Source organism: Hemicordylus capensis, chromosome 6, assembly GCF_027244095.1.
Source record: "Hemicordylus capensis ecotype Gifberg chromosome 6, rHemCap1.1.pri, whole genome shotgun sequence".
Lineage (NCBI taxonomy): Eukaryota > Metazoa > Chordata > Lepidosauria > Squamata > Cordylidae > Hemicordylus > Hemicordylus capensis.
Window position 1 is genome coordinate 36,234,893 of NC_069662.1, and position 21,602 is coordinate 36,256,494.

The window sequence follows — 21,602 nt, forward strand, 5'->3', positions numbered from 1 at the left end:
GGACCAAATTACACATTACGCTCAAACTCCTGGAACTGCAGCCCAACGTCCTTTTTCAAGGAGAAAAGCCACCCTACAAATGTGCTTTCTCCTGGGCACCAGCACACTAAGTTTTCTCAGCAGCGTCACCACCCTCTGATCCCAACTGACAAAGGCCACACATGCTAGCAAGATCTCCCACCCTGTGTTTTTATTTGTGACTCTAGCAAACTGAAACAGAGTAAGGCCAACTTGTCTGCCTGCCTCCCAAGAAGCCAATTCAGTCCCCCCCAAAGCATTCAGTGCTCTGCAAAACCCTGCAGTCAATGACTATGACTTTCCCCTCTGAGAAAGTTGTGGGGATCCCTGTTACTGCAGAAATGAAGGAAGAGCAAAGGAAGCATGGGGAACAAGGCTCTCCTCAAAACGTCACCCAGCCTCCCACCTGCAAGGCATCATGGGAATGAGAGGACATGAAAATCATGTGGACAGAAGCCTTCAAAAATGAAGAGCAAGAAAGGAGATGCAGCCCAGCTGCTGTAGGTTGAAGTGGCTGTAGGGTGAGCAGGAGTGCTTCTTAGCTGTTGGAGACAGAGGAAGCACCCCTTCCAACCCCCAACCCCCCCAACTGTGCTCGCTTAAGAGGATTCTGGCTTCCCTGATTCCAAACTCTTCTCTTCTAATCCAGTCCCAGCTTCCTGTTCCAACACGTGTGCCCCACCAGAACCCAGGAGATCTGGTTATTATCAGTTCCAACCAGGAGACTTCTACCACCCTAGAATAATGGAAATACTTGAGGGGGAAGTGTCATTTGCTCACAGGGCCATGGGATTTAGTATAGGCTCCAAACTTCCAAATCGAAGTAAGAGAATTGTCTTGCCCTCCATTGTGCTTGTAGGAATCCTCAGGCCTGACCCCCTGTGCACCCCCCCTCCCCTCCAGATGTCCCTTCAGATCAGAGAACAGAAACACACACTCAAAGTGTGTCTCAGTGGCTGGCTGAACATCCTGCTTGGCATTTATTCTGTCACTTGCCACCACTGGCAGAGGAGCCTTTGTCCAGCTGGAACAGAGCCAAGATGTCGATCATGGCTTTCTGGATGTTTGATCCAAACCGGTGTGCATCCTGTAGAAACAAGCAAAGAATGACAAAGGATCTAGACACCTGGCACATCTATAAGTATACCTCACTGGGTGGAATATTTCAGTGCCCATCTAGGCTTATATGTTAAAAGGAGAAATGCAAAATGTACTTGCTCTGAAGATCCAAAACACACAGACTCACTCACTCCCCTGCCCCACCCTTATAAGGACCATAGAAAGCTGCCTTATACTGAGTCAGACCATTAGTCCATCTAGCTCAGTATTGTCTACACCGACTGTCAATGGCTCTCCAAAATTTTAGGCAGGAGTCTTTCCCTACCTGGAGATGCTGCCAAGGATTGATCCGGGGGCCTTCCACATGCAAATCAGATGCTCTGCCACTAAGCTGTGGCCCCATCCTACCTCCCTTGCTGCCACCAAGTAGGTTCACCTGGACAATGGACCTTCGCACAATCCAGTGTGTGCCCCCAAGTAGAAAGCAGGTGTAGCAAAGTACACTGCAAGCCCATACAGATGACTCAAGCAAGAAAGCAAAGTAACGTGTGGCCACAGAAAGGCTTCTGTGGAATCCCCCCGGCCCGCTTAAATCACTAACCAGTCTGATCTGGGGCAGGTATCTTTCTTGACCCCAGTATCCACCCAATCTATAAGAATGGCTTCTAAAAGTCTAGGCGTATACCAGACCAGACCAACCATCAAGGACATCTAGTCCTACCACATCCTCTTTCCCCTCCCAGGGAACCCAGGACTCCTGGCATCCACTTACTGTTTCTGGGCTGGAGAATTTGCATGACACATGGAAGTTGATAAGATCTTCACCAAGAATTATGTAGGACACTCCATACCCATTATCATCGACCTATCCAGGGGTGGAGAGATGGAAAAGTACAGCTTGAGACAAAATCCCCAGTTCTAGGGCTCCACCATCTCCCCTAGCAGACAAGTAAGTACTCATAGAAAACCCAGGAGTCCTGGCTCTCAGACCCCCAACGTTAGGTCACTGGGCCTCTCCTTTGCCCCAGAGAAGCCAAGAGTCCTGGCTCTACTCACCGGCCCAAATCCACCCCCACAAGAAATATAGTCCGGGTGGTTCTTGAGGTCAAACAGCTCCATCTGCTGGATGGGGGTCTGGCTTGTGGAGAGGCGCCATGGCTCTGACAGCACCTGACCAAGAGAAGAAAGGGATCAGGATGCAACAGCTGACTCCCACTCCCCCCGCAAGCCATTTCTTCACTGAAATGCTGCCCAATCAGGATATTGTTCAATAGGAGCAAGTACAGATTTATCAAGAACTAGTGTTTGTAAGCCCGTTGGATAACGGGCGGTAGTGGAGCTGTGCGCTCCGGACCCCGCCGCCATTCCCCCGCCTGCCACCCACGGCTCCGGCCGGGCCCGCCACCCACCGCCGCCCGCGGCTCCCGCTGGGCTCACCGTTGCCCGGGCCCACCGCCGCATTGAGTTTTCTCCGCTGCCTTGTCCGGCAGCCATGTTGGGCGGCCAGAAGCGGCCGCCCCAAAGAAGCCAGGTATGCGGCGGCGCGGCCAGGCCTCGGCCATGGCTCTGCCGCCGCCTCGGCCAGTGTCCCCCGCCGCCGCTTACCCGGCTTCTTCGGGGCGGCTGCTTCTGGCTGCCCAACATGGCCGCCGGGTGCCAGCGTTCGCGGCTGCCTTGCTCTGTTCTGGGCATGCGCAAAGCGCATGCCCAGAACAGGCGAGGCATGAACGCATGCTTGGTGTCCGTCCACGGACGGACACCAAGCGTTTTATTAGAGAGGATAAATCATGGCAGACTAGTCTTATCCATAAACAAACAAACAAACAAACAAACAAACAAACAAACAAAATATAAAATTGAAAAAGTTGAAGAAAATGAAGATGTAAAAATATTATGGGACTTCCAACTACAAACAGACAAACATCTGCCACACAATACACCAGATATAACTGTAGTCGAGAAGAAAGAAAAACAAGTCAAAATAATCGACATAGCAATACCAGGGGATAGCAGAATAGAAGAAAAAGAAATAGAAAAAAATCACAAAATACAAAGATCTACAAATTGAAATTGAAAGGCTGTGGCAGAAAAAGACCAAAATAATCCCAGTGGTAATTGGCGCCCTGGGTGCAGTTCCAAAAGACCTTGAAGAGCACCTCAACACCATAGGGGCCACAGAAATCACCATCAGCCAATTACAAAAAGCAGCTTTACTGGGAACAGCCTATATTCTGTGATGATATCTATAACAATTAACAATAAAATTCGGGCATCCCAGGTCCTTGGGAAGGACTCGATGTCTGGATAAAACAAACCAGTCAATAACACCTGTCTGACTGTGTAAACAACAACAACAAATAATGTTTCTAGTTTAGAGGACTGTGAGAATTTTGGGGACACTCTCTTCATTTCAGCAAACTAAATACACATGCGATATTCTGCCTTTAGGCAAAAAAACACCCTGCACTCATGCAGGCGGACTGGGGTGTGTGAGGGTTCCCACTGCACATCCTCAGTCCCTAGAAGCGTGAGGACTTTGTTAAGATGCTCACCACTGTTTGCTACTACAAGACGTTGCTATCATTTGTCCTGAGATGAAAATGGAAGACAGAGACAAGCCCCAAATTATTCAGAATCAAAGCAGAAGGCTGAACACAAGGAACTCAACCCCAGGTTTCTACTCACTGCAAGTAAGTAGACTTGATTATCACTATCAGTAAGGAAACTGATTTTTAAAAAAACATTTATATCCCGCTCTTCCTCCGAGGAGCTCAGAGCAGTGTACATGCTTATTTTTATCCTCACAACAACCCTGTGAGGTAGGTTAGGTTGAGAGATACATGACTGTCCCAGAGTCACCCAGTAAGTTTCATGGCTGAATGGGGTTTCGAACTCAGGTCTTCCCAGTCCTAGTCCAACACTCTAACCACTATGCTATGCTGGCTGAAAATCTTTTCTTCGGTCACTTGATTAAACTCTGGCCTAGAAAAGATGATCTTCTTGCCTGTAACCTTTTCATCTGAAACGTCATGGTTGCATTTTTCAAGATGTTTTCTGAACCACTTAGTTATCCGGTTATCTATTTGTTCTCTGCTCCTCAAACAGCGGTGGATTAACGGAGAGGCAGAGGACGCATTTGCCTATGGCAGCGAAATTTGAGGAGCAGCAAATTTTGCCCCTCCTCAAAATTTGCTGTCCATCTCTGTGGGCACTGGCAGCTGCAGCAAGGGTGGCGTGGGCAAGGAGAAAGTCCCCCCTCTTACCTTTAAAAAGGGGGGGGCAAACTTTTTTTGTTTAAGGTAAAAGGGCAGCAAAAAGCTTAATCCACCCCTGTCCTCAAACATAAAGATTAGTGAAGGAATTTATAACTCCATAAAAGGGGTTAATTATGTATCTGAGTTAAATAACAGAAGAATGGAAGGGTCTGTGTGACTGTGAGTTTTCTATTAAGAAGAGGACTGGAAGGCTAGTGTATTTCTCTTAAGTTATGATTTCTGAAAAGTCATGAGAAAATTTGGAATAAAAAAATTAGAGTCAAGGCAGAGATAGGTTGCTTTTAGCAACTCACCTGGTTTGTCTGCAGTTTGTAAGTACTAATGCTCCTTGAAATTGTCTTTCATATAAAGGTCTTCAGGATTAATGATAATGAAGTTCTATGCTTTCTCTATCTTTAATTATTTCATTTCGTTTATATACCGCCCATCCACAAATAGCTCAAGGCGGTACACAGTCAGAAATAAAACTATTTAAAATAGTAACATAAAACGTAAAATGAAACCACTTAACTATTAACATAAAACTCATTTAAAACCATTAAAACCACTTAATTATTAAAAACCAGGCTGAAGCAGTGGGTATTTATGACTCACTTGAAAGCCTCCAGAGATTATAACCCATTTATATCTACAGGGAGTACATTCTACAACCTAGGGAATTATACTCACAAAGTTTCAGGCAGAAGATCCAAAACACACAGACTCACTCCCCTGCCCCACCCTTATAAGGACCATAGAAAGCTGCCTTATACTGAGTCAGACCATTAGTCCATCTAGCTCAGTATTGTCTACACCAGGGATTCTCAGAGTTGGGTCCCCAGATGTTATTGGACTTCAACTCCCATAATCCCCAACCAAAGGCCACTGGGGCTGGGGATTATGGGAGCTGAAGTCCAATAACATCCGAGGACCCAATATTGAGAATCCCTGGTCTACACTGACTGTCAGTGGCCCTCCAAGATTTTAGGCAGGAGTCTTTCCCTACCTGGAGATGCTGCCAAGGATTGACCCTGCGGCCTTCTGCATGCAAAGCAGATGCTCTGCCACTGAACTACAGCCCCACCGTACCTCCCTTGCTGCCAACAGGTAGGTACATCCAGATAATAGAAGGCCCAATCCCAAGTGGCCACCAGACAAATTGGTCGGACCCAAAGATGGGACTTCTCCTGATGATCTTAATGAGCAGCAGGGATCTTGCAGAGACAGGAACTCTCTAAGGTAACCTTGGCCTAAGCCGTTCAGGGCTTTAAAGCTAATTACCAGAACTTTATATTTTGCCCAGAAACATACTGGCAGCCAGGATGGGCATAATATGGTTCCTCTGGGCTAACCCAGAGACCAATCTGGCTGCCACATTTTGGAATAACTGGACTATGTACAAAGGCAGCTATATGTAGAGCACATTGCAGCAGTCCAATCTATAGGTTACCAGCTGATGCACCACTGTTTTGAGGGCATTCTCTTTAAGGAATGAGTGGAGCTGTTGTATCAGTGAAACTGATAAAAAGTGTTTTTGGCCATAGCCTCAATCTGAGTCATACCTTGGTGAGACCAGGATCCAAGAGCATTCCCAAACTATGTAGCTGTTCTTTCTGGGGGAGTGTAACCCCATCTAGAACAGGAGAGTTTATCTTGTCCTCCAGATTAGACCTCCCACAATGTACACCTCCATCTTGCTTGGAGTCAGCTTCAATTTATTATCCCTCATCCAATCAATTGCTGCCTGTAGGCAGGCATTTAGAGAGATAATGCCATTTCTTGATAATGATAACATGGAGAGATAGATTTGGGCGTCATCAGAATACTGATAGCACCCAGCATCAAATCTCCTGATTACCTCACCCAATGGTTTCATGTAGATGTTAAAAAGCACTGGTGACAGAATGGAGTCCTCATGGACTCCATATAACAGCTCCTGTTTCGAAGAGCAACTGTAAGCAAGTGCCACCATCTGAAATCTATCTGAGAGATAGGAGCCTCCTTGTTTGCTTCAAAAGCCTTCAGGTGATCCAGAAGGATACCATGCATGGTCAATGGTATCGAAAGTTGCTAAGAGATCCAGTACAATGAACCAAGTAGCACTCCCTCTGTAATTCCCTGAAGAAGGTCATCTGGGCTGTGGAATGCACTCCCAGCAGAAATTCGTAATCTTAATTCTTTACTGTCCTTCAAGAGAGCCCTTAAAACTCATCTGTTTGGCCTGGCCTTTCAGGGTTTTTAATTAGTTTTAATTGTTTTAATGTTAACCTGGTTATCAGGGTTTTAATCGTTTTGACAGTTTAATTGTTTTTTAAGATGTTTTTAAATTGGTGTTTATATTTGTATTTCTGTTTTAATTGTTTGTAATGATTTCTGTTTTTTAATTGTAAACCGCCCTGAGCCAGCTCGGAAGGGCGGTATAAAAATCAAAGTCACTTTAACCAGCCATGAGAGGCTGGAGGCCTGTAATTATCTATCACCAAGGGATCATGGGCAGGCTTCTTAAGAAGAGGTTTAACCATTGGTTCCTTTCAAACAAGGAAGCATCCTGCCCTCGGTATAAAAATCAATCAATCAATCAAATAAATAAATACCAGGCCGACTAAGGCCATCTTAGCCCCATAGCCCACCCTAAAGCCAGTTTGAATGGGTCTAGATAATCCGTTTCCTCCAAGATCATGTTGAGCTGGTTAGCCAACCCCCTCTCAGTCACTTTAACCAACCATGAGAGGTTGGAGACCGGCCTGTAATTATCTATCACCAAGGGATCATGGGCAGGCTTCTTAAGAAGAGGTTTAACCATTGGTTCCTTTCAAACAAGGAAGCATCCTGCCCTCTCTCAGCGGTCCATTAATGATGTCAACTAGGCCATCTCCAACAACCTCCCAGCAAGATGAAGTCAGCCATGTTGGGCAAGGATCCAAAGAACAGGTGGTAGGCTGTACCAGCCCCAGAAGCTTGTCCATATCCTCACAGATTGAAACTGATCTAAAGCTACACAAGAGGATTGCTGGACACCCCCATAATTGACCCTGCAGATACAAGAGTTTTTATCAGCCAAAAAACTCATTAAAAGTGTCACAGTGAGACATGAATCTCCAGCAGCAGATCTGAAACAGAGGGGACCTGAGTTAGACTCCCTCGCTACTCGGAACAGCTCTGCTGGATGTGAGCTTGCAGACACAATATATAAAATCACTTCTTTACTGCACATATTGCCACAGCATAGGCCTTCAAATAGGCTCTGTGCTGTGTTTTTTCTAATTTGAGACAAGTCCTCCTCCATTTGCACTCCAGTTGCCTATCTTGCTGCTTCAGCTCCCATAGCTCTTCTGCATACCATAGAGCTAATTCTGAAGCAGGCCAGAGAAGATGCTTAGGGGTGATCATGTCTACTGCCCTGATGAGCATCCTATTCCAGGTATCCACTAGGACATCGAAAGAATTGCTGGCAGAACCAACTCTAAAACCCTCCAGGGCCTCTTAGAGCCCTACAGGATCCAGAAGCCTTCTCAGGTGGACTATTCTAATAGGTCCATCACCCCTGCAGGGGTGGGTTGTGACTGTGAGACCAACCTTAACCAGGAAGTGGTCTATCCATGACAATAGGGAAACTAGAGGGGACCCCACCCATGGAACACCACTATGACCCGAGCAAAAGACTAGATCAAGCGTGTGACCAGCAGCATTCATTGGTTCTGGGACTAACTGGGATAGAATTTTATATCCTATATATGCTATACTTGAAGCTATATAAATAAATAAGTAAACTAGTACTTTTGTAGAAGCTTTCCCCCTTGCATTTTCATCTTCAATGTTGCCTCTACAGTACCCTAATGAACATGAAGTCACATAGCAGTGTTTGGAGCTTTGCACATCCTGCAGTTTCGTAATACAGCTTAAGGCTAATTTAAGTACTGAGGTGTGAAATGTCATCTAAATAGAGGTACCATCATCACTCCTCCACCGTTTCTCCCATTTTTTAAGGGAAAGTGAATCTGCATCATTTAAACGAGTCACCCAAGTGGGTCAGCGTGTGCCCAAATGCTTGCTTGTTGAATTTGGCAGGAAGCAGGAAGTGCCTGATCATTTCAGCAGCTGACTCACTAGGAGCCCAGGTATGCCATGACCCATTTGGGCAACAAGTTAAGTGCGCACAATACACATTGAAAGTGACATCTGATATCGTCTGAAGAGCAATGTGCAAACATAGTCACATAGATGACTAAGAAAAAGAGCAAGGCAGGCAGATACATGTGTGGCATCGCAGAATCTTGCACAAGGAGGGGAGATGGAGGAAAGAGGAGCCATGTGGACCCACAGCACATTATAAACCCTTGGGAGATGAAGCCAAGGCAAGCAAAAAGCTCATTAAAAGACAACTGCCAGGAGGGAAAAATGCAATTTCATTCAGCAGATTGGTGAACACCATCCTTTGATTTGAAAGGTACATATGAGATGGGAGAAAGGTGAGAGGGTTGGTTTCCTGTCTCTTGACTGGTTCAAAATATACCCTGAGAGTCAACAGGTTACAGAGAAGACATACATCTGCCTTAGATGTGCCTCACCTTCGGAACACTTTTGTTTTTGAGGATGTGTGCACACATACACACACCCTGACCAAGCAGCACCTACCTCTCGCAGGAAGGGGGAGTCCAGGCCAAGGTATTTGGAGACCACATAAAGGCAAAAGAGATGCCTGTCAATGCCAGCACCCGTCATGGCTTGCCGGTAAAGGTTCTGGTGTTTCTCAGCTGCCACGCGGAACAGATGTAGCCTTATACTAGTCTGCAATGAGAGAAGAGTTGGGTCAGATAGAAAACATTTTGCTCTGCCCCCCCATCCCCATTTTCTCTAGACCTCCCTTTCCACCCACAATATTCCAAATTAACCTTTTCTGCCCACCTTGCCTTTTAATATCCCATACACATAACCTATAGGAAGCTAGGAATCTGAAAGCCTAGTGCTGTAACACATAATGCAGAATGAATTCTAATGTAATCTTTGTTTTATTTGGTGGTGGTTGATATTGCTGGTGGGTTTTTTTGGATTTGTTGTATCTATTATAAACAGTATTTAAAAGTTTGTTTGCAAGTAAGTGTGTTTGTGTGACAGAAAGTCAGACTTCCCAATTCCCTACAGATACCAAATTTTTCATGCACCATTCTGCTACTGAAATTAGATGAAAGAACTACTTTTTACACTGAAATATGCTGGGGGTGGGTACGTATTTTTGGGGTGTTTTTTAGAAGACATTCTGAATATAATCAGATTTTAACTGCTATTGTTCTGAACAGATTTTAAACACTCAGTAATCAGATCAATAATTCAAAAGTGACATCATGCCCCAAAGAAGCAGAAGAACTTTCTCAGATTCACATTTACTATGATTTAAATTCACCATATATGGTAATTATTCAGTAAAATGAATAATGTGCGAAGTTGATATTCTATAAGTTACAAACTGTTCTTTTACTTCCCTTTTGCAAACATATTAATAAAATTATCTTACATAGATAAAAATTATATCTGTTATATATTTTAAGAGTTTGTGAATTTGTTTGTGCAAAATAAAGTCACACTTCCTGATTACCTACAGATAATCAAATTCTGCCACTTAAAGCAGCTGAATGACTACAGCTGAATGCACTACTTTTTACACCAGAATATGCTAGGGGGAACCATATTTTTACACAAAAAGACTTTGCTCAGTGAACGACAGTCCTCACCTACTAGTTTTATATATTCTGTCATCCTTGTAAACTACCTTGAACTTTTATTTGTAAGTGGGATATCAATTTATAAATTAATCTGGTGATCCTGGTTCAATTATGAGAATCTTAATTTTCATTTAAAATCTTAATTTTTCTCCAAATGGCAAGTTTTAGGATTTCATGGGTACAGGAGAAAACTTACTGGCAGCTAGAAATTAGGAGGTTTTGGCAGTGGTGCATACATGTGGGGAAAAGGACTTCCAGCACAGCTCCTAATTCTTATGCTATGGCCTTCAAGTTCTATAAGCCTGCATCGTAACTAAATCTATGCTAATCCCTGATCCAAAAAATGTATTAAATTCTAAATCTGCAGGGGAAAACATGGAGGAAGTAGAGGGGAGCCCAGTTTGCCAAAACATTAAAATATAGTCCATATATACATGCAAATCTATTCTGCTTAATTCATCCAAGAATTTGGGATTGTCATAACACCACATGTAAGACCCAATTCCACTCTATTCTTGCAAAGGTCGCCTTCGCTTGCATTCCAGGACTTACATTCTGATTAGGGTCCATCATAGCCCTGACAAAGTTGCAGGACTCAATGCTGCAGGAACGGACTGTTTCTGTGCGCCCCTCACGGAAGAGACGTGTCATGGATGCCTCATAAGTCAGGCAGAATTTTTTCTTATCCTAAAACAGGAAGACATGCTGGCTATGGGGAAAATGGTTTTTATATTGTGAACTGCCCAGGGACATTTTGTATAGGGCAGTATATAAATGCAATCAAGCAAGCAATCAATGAAAATAAATAAATAGATAGATAGATAGATAGATAGATAGATAGATAGATAGATAGATAGATAGATAGCCAAGTACTAGACTGCCTCTGGACCAAGGTTAGATGGGCAGTTCTTTATACAGAGATCCCATCCCTCTCTGAGTTCTCAAATGCAGCTGCCAGTGAGTAAGAGCCAATACCACAGAGCCAAGCCCCACTGTGTTTTGCCCCCAGTTGTCACAGAATTAGGAAGCCAAACCCATCCTGTGTACAGAGTTGTAGGCCTTTATAGAGACCAGACCTCAAAAAGAAAAAAGATGCCCTGCTGAAAGGGCTCTAAACAGCAAACAATATTGCTTGCCTCCTACTGCAAAACTATCAGAGTTACGATCCAATCTGGTCCAGGAGAAGAGCGTCTCTGGCTATTGGTTGCCATTGTTACAGCCACCCAAATCACGGATGGCCTGCAGCCTCAATGGCCCTTCATCTGGCATTTAAGAGAACACCTTCTTCATAATGAACCCCACCTCCTATTAAGATCTTCAGGGGAGGCTCGTCTGAGGGTGCCGCCAGTTCGTCTGGTGACAACTCAAAAGGAGAGTCTTCTCTAGAGTTGCCCCAGAGCTGTGGGATGCACTTCCTGCTGAGAGCAGAGCTGCTCCACCCCTGTTGGCTTTTAGGGAACACATCTTTTCAGCCAAGCTTTTTAGCTATTTGGTAGTTTTATGGGTATTTTAATTTGATTTTAAATGTTTTAATGGTTAAAATGGCTTGGTTTGTTTTATTGTTGTAAACCACCTAGAGACTTTGGTGGAGGGTGGTATACAAATATGATTGATAAATAAATATTGTTGTTGTTGTTGTTTATTTGATTTACATACCGCCCCTCCAAAATGGCTTACAACAAATAAAAACAATTAAAATCATTTAAACAGTTAAAATCAAAACTAAACCAATTAAACAATTAAAATCATTTAAACATTAAAAACTTTAACATTAAAATCATTTAAAACCAGCATTAACATTTAAACCATAAATCTAATTAAAAGCCTGGGTGAATACATGTGTCTTCAGAACCTTTTTTAAAGTTGCCAGAAATGGGGAGGCTTTTATTTCGACAGGGAGGGAAATTAAATGAATGAATAAATCTGACTGTGCCCACTGCTTGCGCATCCATGCCTTCCTCATACCAAGTGTCATACCCGAAAATGTGCCAGTTGAAGGGCAAGCTGGATGAAGCCGTCTGGACTGGTGCGGCATTGCTTGATCAGGCCTTTGCCAAACTCCCTGAAGAGGAAGATGTGGAAATCGACATCGCTGGCCAGTGTCTGGGCCACACTGAGGGACTGTAGGATCACCCGCTGGCACTACGGACAAAAGGGAAGAGGAGCTGACTGAGGAAGGCACATGGCATAGAAAAGGAAACCCAATGAATGCTTAGAATGTAGATGGCGCTTTAGAGTGCTCAAAGGGGTTCTGTAGGTGCATTCACATGACTGCTGGTGGGTGGGGGCTCAGCCCTGAGTAGGACAGCCGGGTGCACTCCCGACTTTCGGTTGTGTGCCTGCCAACATTAAGAGAGGAGGCAGCTAGCACGATGGTGTGCAAGGCGGCAGCTGGGTAAGATGAGCACGTCCTACCAAGATTCCAACCCCAGCATTTTACCAAGGTAGGAGGAAAAGCTGTCCTACCCCTCGCATGTGCTCATCCTCCCCACCTCCTACTTCAGTGTTTGCAAGAACACAACTGAAAATCAGGAGCATGACCAAATTTCCTATCCAGACTGGGCACTTCTCCTCCCCTGCTGGCAGTCATGTGAATGAGCCCACATCCATCTAGTCCAGCGTCCTGCTTCACAAAGTGGCCCACCAGATGCATCTGGAAAGCCCACAGGCAAGAGCTGAGGGCATGCCCTCTCCTGCTGTGGCTCCCCTGCAACTAGTATTTGGAGGCATCTTGCCTCTGAGGCTGGAGGTGGCCTGTAGCCATTGATAGACCTGTGCTCCATGAATTTATCTAAACCCCTCTTAAAGCCAACCAAGCTGTTGGCTATCACCACATCTTGTGGCAGAGAATTCCATAGGTTGTTTAGGTGTTATCAGCAAATTTGCACAGCAACCACCAGCCAATGACTGCTGTATACAACCAGCTTTGCAACAAAAAGCTAGAGAATTAAAAGGCAGGAGAAAGCTGGGTTGTCCTTGCCAATAGAAGAGAGAACAGACCACCATGTTCACATTTATCAGATCAATAATTAAGAAGGCATAGCAATGCACATCGCTTATCAGCATCAGCACCTCCTCTTTCACTGGCCAGACTAATGTCTTTACTTTCTAGCACCTGACCCATATGCATCTGGGATACCCATATAAATCAGTGTTGTCCTTTCCCAGCCCAGCCCACATATCCCAGCTTCTGATGCCTCTTTGTCTTCAGCCTAACCCTAAAACTCACCTCTGGTGGGATCTCCCACTGCAGCTTTTGGGGTGAAGGGATGCTGGTGTCCATGCTGCCTTTGCAATTCCCATCAGCATCATAACCCAGCTGGAACGCATCTGTAGCAAGGGTGTACTGTGGAAGAGGCACACTCAGGTGAGGGTTCCATCATTCTGTCTCCCCATTCTGCACCTCTTGCTCTAAGCTGCAGGACTGTCCTGTTCTCCCCCAGGTCTCTGAATGCCTCTTCATGGCTTTTATCTTGGAAATGGATTTTAGTTGCTGGAAATGTTTTAGTACTTTTAGAGGCTGTCACTTTCCATCTGTTGTCATTCTTGCCATTTTGTTTCACCCTGGTTTTACTCAGTTTTTCTTATATTAATCAAAGATTGTCTATTTATTTTATTGTTTTTATTTTGTACAAATTGCCCTGGTATCCTCGGATCAAGGGCACAACAGATCTTTGTGAAATAAATTGAAAAAATTAGCTAGCACAGCCCATCCTGCACCCAGAGAATCCAGAAATCCTTGCTCTCAGAGTCTTTCTCCCTAATGCAGCAGACCCCATGGCAGCCTCACCCTAGAGGACTGAACAGGGCCTTTACCTCCCAGAGATGTCCAACAATGGGTGCATCAGCCCACGAGTGTTCTGTGTTCATTCCGGCCTTCCCATTGCGGTAAATGATCAGCGTGAAAGACTTATCAAACCACCTGTTAGGAAAGAGACACTGTGAAATACTCACCCTACTCCCACTCTAATCCCATTCTGGAACAGAAACCAAAATATCTCTAAAGTCTGAGGGGAAAGGAACCAGGGGAGACTCATGAATACCATGTGCCCAAAATAAGGGTCTGGCTAACCTTTGATGGTTATCTACCTATATGATGTAAGCAGAGCAAGAAGATGGAGTGTTGAAAATGCCCGTGTGAAAGAAAGGGGCAGTGTTTAAAGGAAAGGGCTATGGGGAAGATAGACTGCCTTGTAACGTGGAGGGAGACAGGCTTAAATGGGTTCAGAAGAGATTCCACTGAGGTCTAGAAACTCCCCGCAGAAAGGAGCCAAGATGGAAGGAAAGGTGGGGAGCACTTCTCTGGGGATCAAAGTTTTGGAAGACATCCTGGGTGTGTGTGGGAAAGAAAAAGGGTCACACATTTAAAGTACCACCACAGATGAAGGAATAGAAAAGGCTAGGGGGGACTGGAGAGGTTGTACAGTGGAAGAGTTCCACACTAAGAGGAAAATCTGAAAAACAATCTCCGGTGGTGGACACTTTGTGTGTGGTGATGGTGGAGAGATATTTCCTTATGAAGACTTGGACTTCCCAGGGCCTCTGGGATACAGAGGATGGGAACCAGAGGTGGGAAATGTTGGGCTTGGGGTAATGCATTCAGGGCGGCCCAAGAAGCACCCACCTGTCACAGCAGCGTCCGTGCAACAGGGACTTGGCATAGGCGTCCAGCGCCTGATCTGGTTTTGGGCCACAGAGCCCCTGCTCACTAGTGTCCAGGGTGACAAAGAAGGCAGCTTTCTCCACGATGCTCAGCGATTGCTGGTTCCTCCCCGTCTGGAAGTAGACTTGGCGGGCCCGGGCCCAGGGGTCTCTGCAAATAATTTGGCCGTCATGAGTTGGGAGACTTTGTCAAGAGCTAGGGAGGCCGCCTTTAACTTTTAGTCCGCCTTTACCTTTAAGTATATATTTTATAGTCTAAATATATAACACAATTTTATTGCAGGGCAGTAACGGGCTATTGTGATGTATTTTTAGTATTTGATGTTTCCCCCATGCCCTTGTATGCTTTTTATTCCTGTGCTGGTCTGGGACCGTAATAAAGATTGACTGATTGATTGAGCTAGGGAGGCTGGCTACTGTGCAGACTGCATTTGTAGCCAGCCGACTGTCTTGGCAGCAGTGATGGGGAACACTATCCAACTCCAGGTCAGGTTTTCTCACATTAAAGGCAGAGCCTTCCGCCCCTGGGGCCATCCTGTGCATGTATAGCTCATGATGGCTTCTAACAAGCAGCAGCAGCAAAATGCAGGGGCAGTAACCATGAAAATGGAGAGAGGTATGGAGGGCCAACTGGAGCTGCTTAGTGAGCCTAATGTGGTCTGCCCATGGAGCAATGGGCTGCAGTCACCCCACTCCAACCATCCCTAAAAGCAACACTTGTAATTAATTATTTTTAATTAAATTAAATTTTTAGTTCAGCAGTAGGGTGTGGGGCAGCAACAGCAGGTCCTGCTCTTTGGTGGGGAAATGGGGCAAAGGGAAACCAATCCTCCAAGTGTCTCCTGCCTGTGCCATCCAGCTTGGAAACTGGTGCAAGAAAATCTGCTCCCTTCTTTAAGATTCCAAAACAGGAGGCGTTTTGTGGACATAAAAGCCACTTAGCTCCCCCACATTAGGCAGGGGCAAAACTTTAATAGGGCAAGGGGAGACAGTTGTCTAGGGGCCCACTGCCTTAGGGGGCCCCCAGAGGCAAGTCACATGACTGACTCCCCCAGCCGTGTAACAACCCGGGCTTCCTTCAGTTGTATTCATCCTCCAGACCAAAATGGATGTGAGTGTTAAGACCTGGAGCTACCAGAACAGCATGTCTTTCTCTAGTACCATGAAATGACTTGCATCGTCCACAATTTACAAAACCTTTTAAAAAATAATTTAGGATGATGTTCTGTTGTGGCACATAGGAGATATATAGATATAGATATAATACATTTTATTATGCTTTTTGTTCCCACTACTCAGCCTCATTTAAGATTTCTGACTTAAGATTAAATGATTTCTTCATGAGATGAGCTTCAGAAAGGGGGGAGCATTTTAAAATCTTGTCTCTGGGCCCACTCCAACCTTGCTACACCCCTGACATTAGGAGACTAATGGTTACAACCTTTAAAGCCCTAAACTGTCTAGGCCTGAAACACCTTGAGGCAGTGTTCTTCATTGCAAGGCCTGGGAGTCGGTGGTGGCTCCATTGGCCCTACATGTGACTTCCCCTCTAATTGTTTATTAGGCCTGTGCAAAGCTGCAGCCGCAGCCAAATACTCTGCCCAACTCCCCTGGCGCTGTGCAGAGGCAACCATATCCACCACATAGGGCTGCACTTTCCCCCAGTACTGGTGGGGCTCCTTTATGGGAAACAGAGCCCTCAAGCCTCAGCACCATCTTGGAAGGTGTGCAGGGAGCCCTGGGAAGCGTAGCCCTCAGCAGCACTTTCCCCATAGAGCTCTCGGGGGAAAACATTGCAAAGGACTACACGCTTACCAGTCGTCCATGTGCACCTTCTAAGATGGCACTGGGCTCCATTTCTCTCCGGCAGGGCTCTATCTCTCTTAAAGCACCCCCTCCCCTGCCCACAGCCAGGAAAAACGCAACACTTGCAGAAATCAGCACAGTGGGAAATAGCTCTTGCACTGACAGGGTTTTCTGGCTAAAGTGGCCCCTGCTTGGAAAAATAGTGGAGATTACTGCCTAAAGGACCACCTACTCCAGTGTTCTTCATTATGTGGCCCACAGGGACCCTGCTAAGGGTTCCTGACCTGCCTCTTTCCCCCCACCCCCTCCTCTCCCCGCCAATTGAGCGTGCACCCTCCACTGTGCCTTATGCCTGCTGCCTTTTTGCCAGCCTGCTGGAGCAGCAGCAACTGCAGGGAAGACAGGAAGGTGCTGGCAGCATGCCCGTCCTCCTCACTGTTGGGGCATGCACCGCCGGGGTGGGGTGGGCCAGCACAACCACAGGCCTGCAGCAGACAGCAGACAGTGGGGAGGCATGCGTTGGTGGCCCCCACCGTGAAATGAGTGAAGATTGCTGACCTACTCCCATATGAACTGTGTGTTGTTGTTCTTGGAGGCTCTGCTTCATGTGCCTTCCCCTTCTAAAATACAGTGGGTGGCAACACAAAATGGAGCCGTCTCTGCAGTGGCACAAAAGCTGTGGAAGTCCCTCCCTCGGGAAGTTCACTTTGCTCCTTCCGTATTGGCCGTTAGATGTCAGGCCAAAGGAGCCCTCCTCCAAAGGGCTTTTATGCACCCCCACTCCTCACTTTCTGTTTCTGAAGGTGCCACTCAATGACACTCTGATTAATGTTGTCGATTTTATTTGCAACCAGTTAGTTCGAACTGGGCATTTTAAAAATATTTTGTAGTGGCTAGAGTGTTGGACAAGGACCAGGGAGACCCAAATTCAAATCCCCATTCAGCCACGAAACTCACTGAGTGACTCTGGGCCACTCAGCTTAACCAATCTCACAGCGTTGTTGTGAGGATAAACATAAACCATATACACCGCTCTGGGCTCTTTGGAGGAAGAGTGGGATATAAATGTAGTGAATAGATAAATAAATAAAAACAAGTGTACATTGTTTTTAATATGTTTTGTTAGCCACCTTCAAGACTGTTAATTGAAAGGCAGGTTATAAATATTTAAATACATACAATACAATAAAATAGGTGGACATTTTAGCCCCAGGACAGAGGTACAGAGAGGTAATTTTTGAAGCTGTTCTTTCTGCAGTGATTACAGAAAGGAGTTTTTGATTCTTTCCAGGTTGGAACGTTATAGCCCAAGATAACCCATAGTTCCACTGGGACAGAACTAAGTTTGCTTATCCTCTTTTAACAGATAGCTATAAGGAGAGATACAGAAGAGGGGTGAGCGTTTCTCACGTTCCTCTCAGCACTTCAGGTCAAAATGTGGCTTGAATGAACAAACCAGGGTGATCTCCTTAAAGAGGGTTCAGAGAGTTCTTAGTGACAGAACACTGAAAGGCTGGCTCAGGGCAAGGGTGGTCTCTCACCTTTCGGCAGCAGTTAGGACAGGCAGTTTCTCCTCACCGGGCAGAGGTGGTGTGGGATCATCCAGGATGAACTGAAACTGTGCTTGGAGCTCACGTGGGCCCAGGAGCCGCCCATTGTGATACAGCCAGATCCTAAAGAAGCGCCCAGCATGATACACCACAATATGCTTGCTGTCTCGTAGATGCTGGATGCTGTCTGTAGAGTGAGGAGGGAGGGAATGAAAGGGCATGGAATGGAGGGGAGCACCATAGCTCAAGGGGAGAGCAGCTACTCTGTACAAGGACTCAGGGTCAGCCCCCAGCATTTCTGGTTTTGTGGGCAGCAGGACACAGAAAAGCCTCTCCCTAAGCTCACAGAGAGTCACTGCCAGCCTTAATAGGCTGTATAAGTTAGAAAAACCAATTATCAGCCAACATCCTGAAAAACCCAGTGCTTGCACAAGGATATTACACTAAGGCTGGAGCTTGTGTTCCAGACTAGTGTTTCACGAGTGCAACACATTTGCACAACAAGGTGCACAAGCTGTGGAGACACCTCATATGTTCTGCAAGGACTTTTGTGAATCAGCGCAATCCCGAAAGTCCCCATGATTTCACGGAGCTCTGCAATCTTTCTGCGCTAGCACAACTTTGTTCATTACACAAGTGCAGCATTAGGATGTTGGCCTCTGACTCCATATAGGGTAGATCCTTATAGCTGGGACATCAATGCTGTTACACCATAATCTGCACTCTCTCAAGTATCACTCTCATTTGGGGTGCAAGTGGGACTTTTCTAAGCCAAAGAATATGAATATATATCACACACACACACACACACACACACACACACACACACACACACACACACCACTTTTCAACGAAGATCTAATAGTAAAATGTTTCAAGCAATCATGACAGGGTTGAATCTGGTTCTTTGTTTCTTAACTGCAGTTCTTAGGTGTCTAAGTCCTGAACCGCTTAGGTCCAGGGTACTTTAGAGAACACCTCCTTTGTCATGAACCTGCCACCTATTAAGATCATCTGGGGAGGTCTTGTTATGGTTGCCACCGGGTTGTCTGGGGGTAACTCAGGGCTGGGCCTTTTCTGTGGCTGCCCTGGGCTTTGGAATGCACTCCCTGTCAAAATTAGAGCTTCTCCATCTCCAATTGCTTTTTAAAAGACCCTTAAGACATACCTGTTTTTTCAGGCTTTTAGTTAAAACTAATTTAATACCGTTTAATTGTTTTACTCTGTGAAACTGTTTTTATTCTGTGAATTGTTTTTATTCTATGAAAGTGTTTTAATTGTTTTTATTTTATATTGCAATTTAGATTATGTACACCACCTACACAGGGGCGGAACCACCACTGGGCGAAAGGGTCAAAGAACCAGGCCCGCCACCAATCAGAGGCCACAAGCGTGGCCCCAGACACGCCCCCCGCATCTGACGTCAGATGCGGGGGCATTATTTCGATCCCAAGCAGGGCCGCAGGGCCCTGTTTGGAGCTAAAATCGGCCCAGTGACTCTCCCTGCCTTAAAGGCAGGGAGAGCCACTCCTGGTCTCGCTGCCAATGCAGCGGGGCTGATCGATCTCCCTCCCAAATGGGCCCAATGCAGTGCGGGCTGATCTCCTTTCCAAACCAGGCCATGCGGCCCCGCTTGGAAGGGAGACCACGCCCCTGCATCTGACATCTGACGTCAGGCGCGGGGGGTGGGCAGAGGGCTGTGGCAGCGGCCACACACAGGCCGCCGTCAGCCTCGCTCTGCCCCTGCATTTACAGATATAGATATAGATAGATATAGATATAGATATCAGGCGGTATATCAATATAATAGATAAATAAATAAATGTTTTATTTTAAAGTGCAGACTGAACCGGAATGAGATCAGGGTTACATGTGCTTCCTGAAAGAGACTTTGCACCATTCCAAAATGTAAGGGCAATTCCAAGGGTAACAGAAACAGGCATATCACCACTATTTCAATGACTGTAACCATAAGCAAATTTTCAAGCTGATATTATATATACCCACTAGCAAGAGACCATCTCATACTATAAGGCCGAACTTCTACAAAACCTTTAAATATTATAGATAATGACTGATGACATCAATCTTTGGACATCGTTTCTGATTCCATTGCTGACATATTTTGCACGTTTCAGACACCATCTATAATATTTAAGCGTTTTGTAAAAATATGGCCTTATAATAGAAGATGTTCTCTTGACAGGGTATATATAATATCAGTTTGAAAATCTGCTTATGGCTACAGTCATTGAAAACGTGTTAACATGCCTAATACTATTACCCTTAGTATAGCCCATATGTCCACATCACCAGTGACTGTCCTGCACAAATTTGTCTAAAGCATCGTATGGTCCAAAAGATTGGGTACAAAATGCTCTCAGATGGGTTGCTCCCATCCCTCACACTCAAAACTAAAAGCCAGTGTAATGTAGTGGTTAAGGTGTCAGACTAGGACCAGGGACGCTCGCTTTCAAATCCCTGCTTAGTCATGGAGCAATACAAGAACTCTGCTCTGATTTCTGTTCCCCCATCTCCAAATTGTCTCCCAGTTCCTCATCTCCTTCCTTTAATAGTTAAGATTATGGGAAGGGATATAAAAGAGGGAGCCGTCAGGCACATATCCCAAGTTCACCCTCCAGCATCTCAGGTGAAGATGAGTGCAAGTACTTTGGGGGTGCAGATGTTGGGAGAGGGGAGCAAGGTGTGCAAGAGCATCCTACCTCCCTCCATGCCTGGGATACGAGTTGTGTTAAACATGCGTTCATACTGAGCCGAGCACATGGGCAGACAACCTTGGATCATCAGCTGGCGGAGGAAGTGAGAAGAGAGAAAGAAAGAGAAATATGGAGAGAGAAGTAGTTAAGAAGATGCACCAGCAAAGCTACCTTGGCGGGGGTGGGAAGAAATGCCCCCAGAAATGCCAACACTCCCATATGCTCCCAACTGATCCTATTTAACAGAGACAACGCCTATTTTCTAGTCCCTGGAAACTCAATGGGCAGCATCTGGACTAAGCCAGTCCTGAATAAGCACCACTGAAATCAATTAGACAAGTTAGTCATGACTAATTTAAGATCCATTTCAAAGGGACCTGAGGTTCCTTCAGACAGCAAAAAGTTCATTAAGTGTCCTTCAAGGTGGCAAAAAAGTGTGCAACATGAAGAGCAAGATTTCTAAATGAGAGCTTACTCAACCTCCACATGCCTGCAAGCCCTACGTCTTCTTTCCCAGTGGGATCTCACAGGCTGTTCATTTGGCCAGCAGGGACTTTGTGTGATTTCCACAGTTCCACCTGCTGGCCAGCTCTTGCTATTTAAGAATAAGCCACCCCCATTTAATTACTACTTTCCTGGCAAATAGGGAATGGGTGGGTTCTTCTTGGAAAGCAACAGCTGTCTGGCAGGTGGCACTGCAGAAATTACATGGGGTCCCTGCTGACTATATGAACAACCTGTGAGATCCTGCTGGGAAAGATGATGCAAGCCTGTGGGAGTATATGAAGTAGGGTAAACTCGTGCTTAGACTTGTGC

General features: G+C 45.6%; 1 protein-coding gene across 4 annotated transcripts in view; it reads right to left on the reverse strand.

Annotated features, from left to right (window-relative positions):
* Nucleotides 1–175: 175 nt before the first annotated feature.
* Nucleotides 176–21,602, reverse strand: part of CPT1C (carnitine palmitoyltransferase 1C) — a 61,967-nt gene continuing 40,540 nt past the window's right edge. For all 4 annotated transcript variants that reach the window (XM_053261589.1, XM_053261587.1, XM_053261586.1 and 1 more), the window contains 11 exons: nucleotides 20,793–20,877; nucleotides 18,061–18,256; nucleotides 14,676–14,864; nucleotides 13,868–13,973; nucleotides 13,281–13,397; nucleotides 12,029–12,193; nucleotides 10,604–10,738; nucleotides 8,967–9,119; nucleotides 2,134–2,247; nucleotides 1,850–1,942; nucleotides 176–1,105 (listed from right to left, as the gene is read on the reverse strand). In XM_053261589.1, the coding sequence (XP_053117564.1) occupies nucleotides 1,007–1,105; nucleotides 1,850–1,942; nucleotides 2,134–2,247; nucleotides 8,967–9,119; nucleotides 10,604–10,738; nucleotides 12,029–12,193; nucleotides 13,281–13,397; nucleotides 13,868–13,973; nucleotides 14,676–14,864; nucleotides 18,061–18,256; nucleotides 20,793–20,877 (1,452 nt within the window). In that variant the 3' untranslated portion in view covers nucleotides 176–1,006. The remainder of the gene's footprint in view (nucleotides 1,106–1,849; nucleotides 1,943–2,133; nucleotides 2,248–8,966; nucleotides 9,120–10,603; nucleotides 10,739–12,028; nucleotides 12,194–13,280; nucleotides 13,398–13,867; nucleotides 13,974–14,675; nucleotides 14,865–18,060; nucleotides 18,257–20,792; nucleotides 20,878–21,602) is intronic.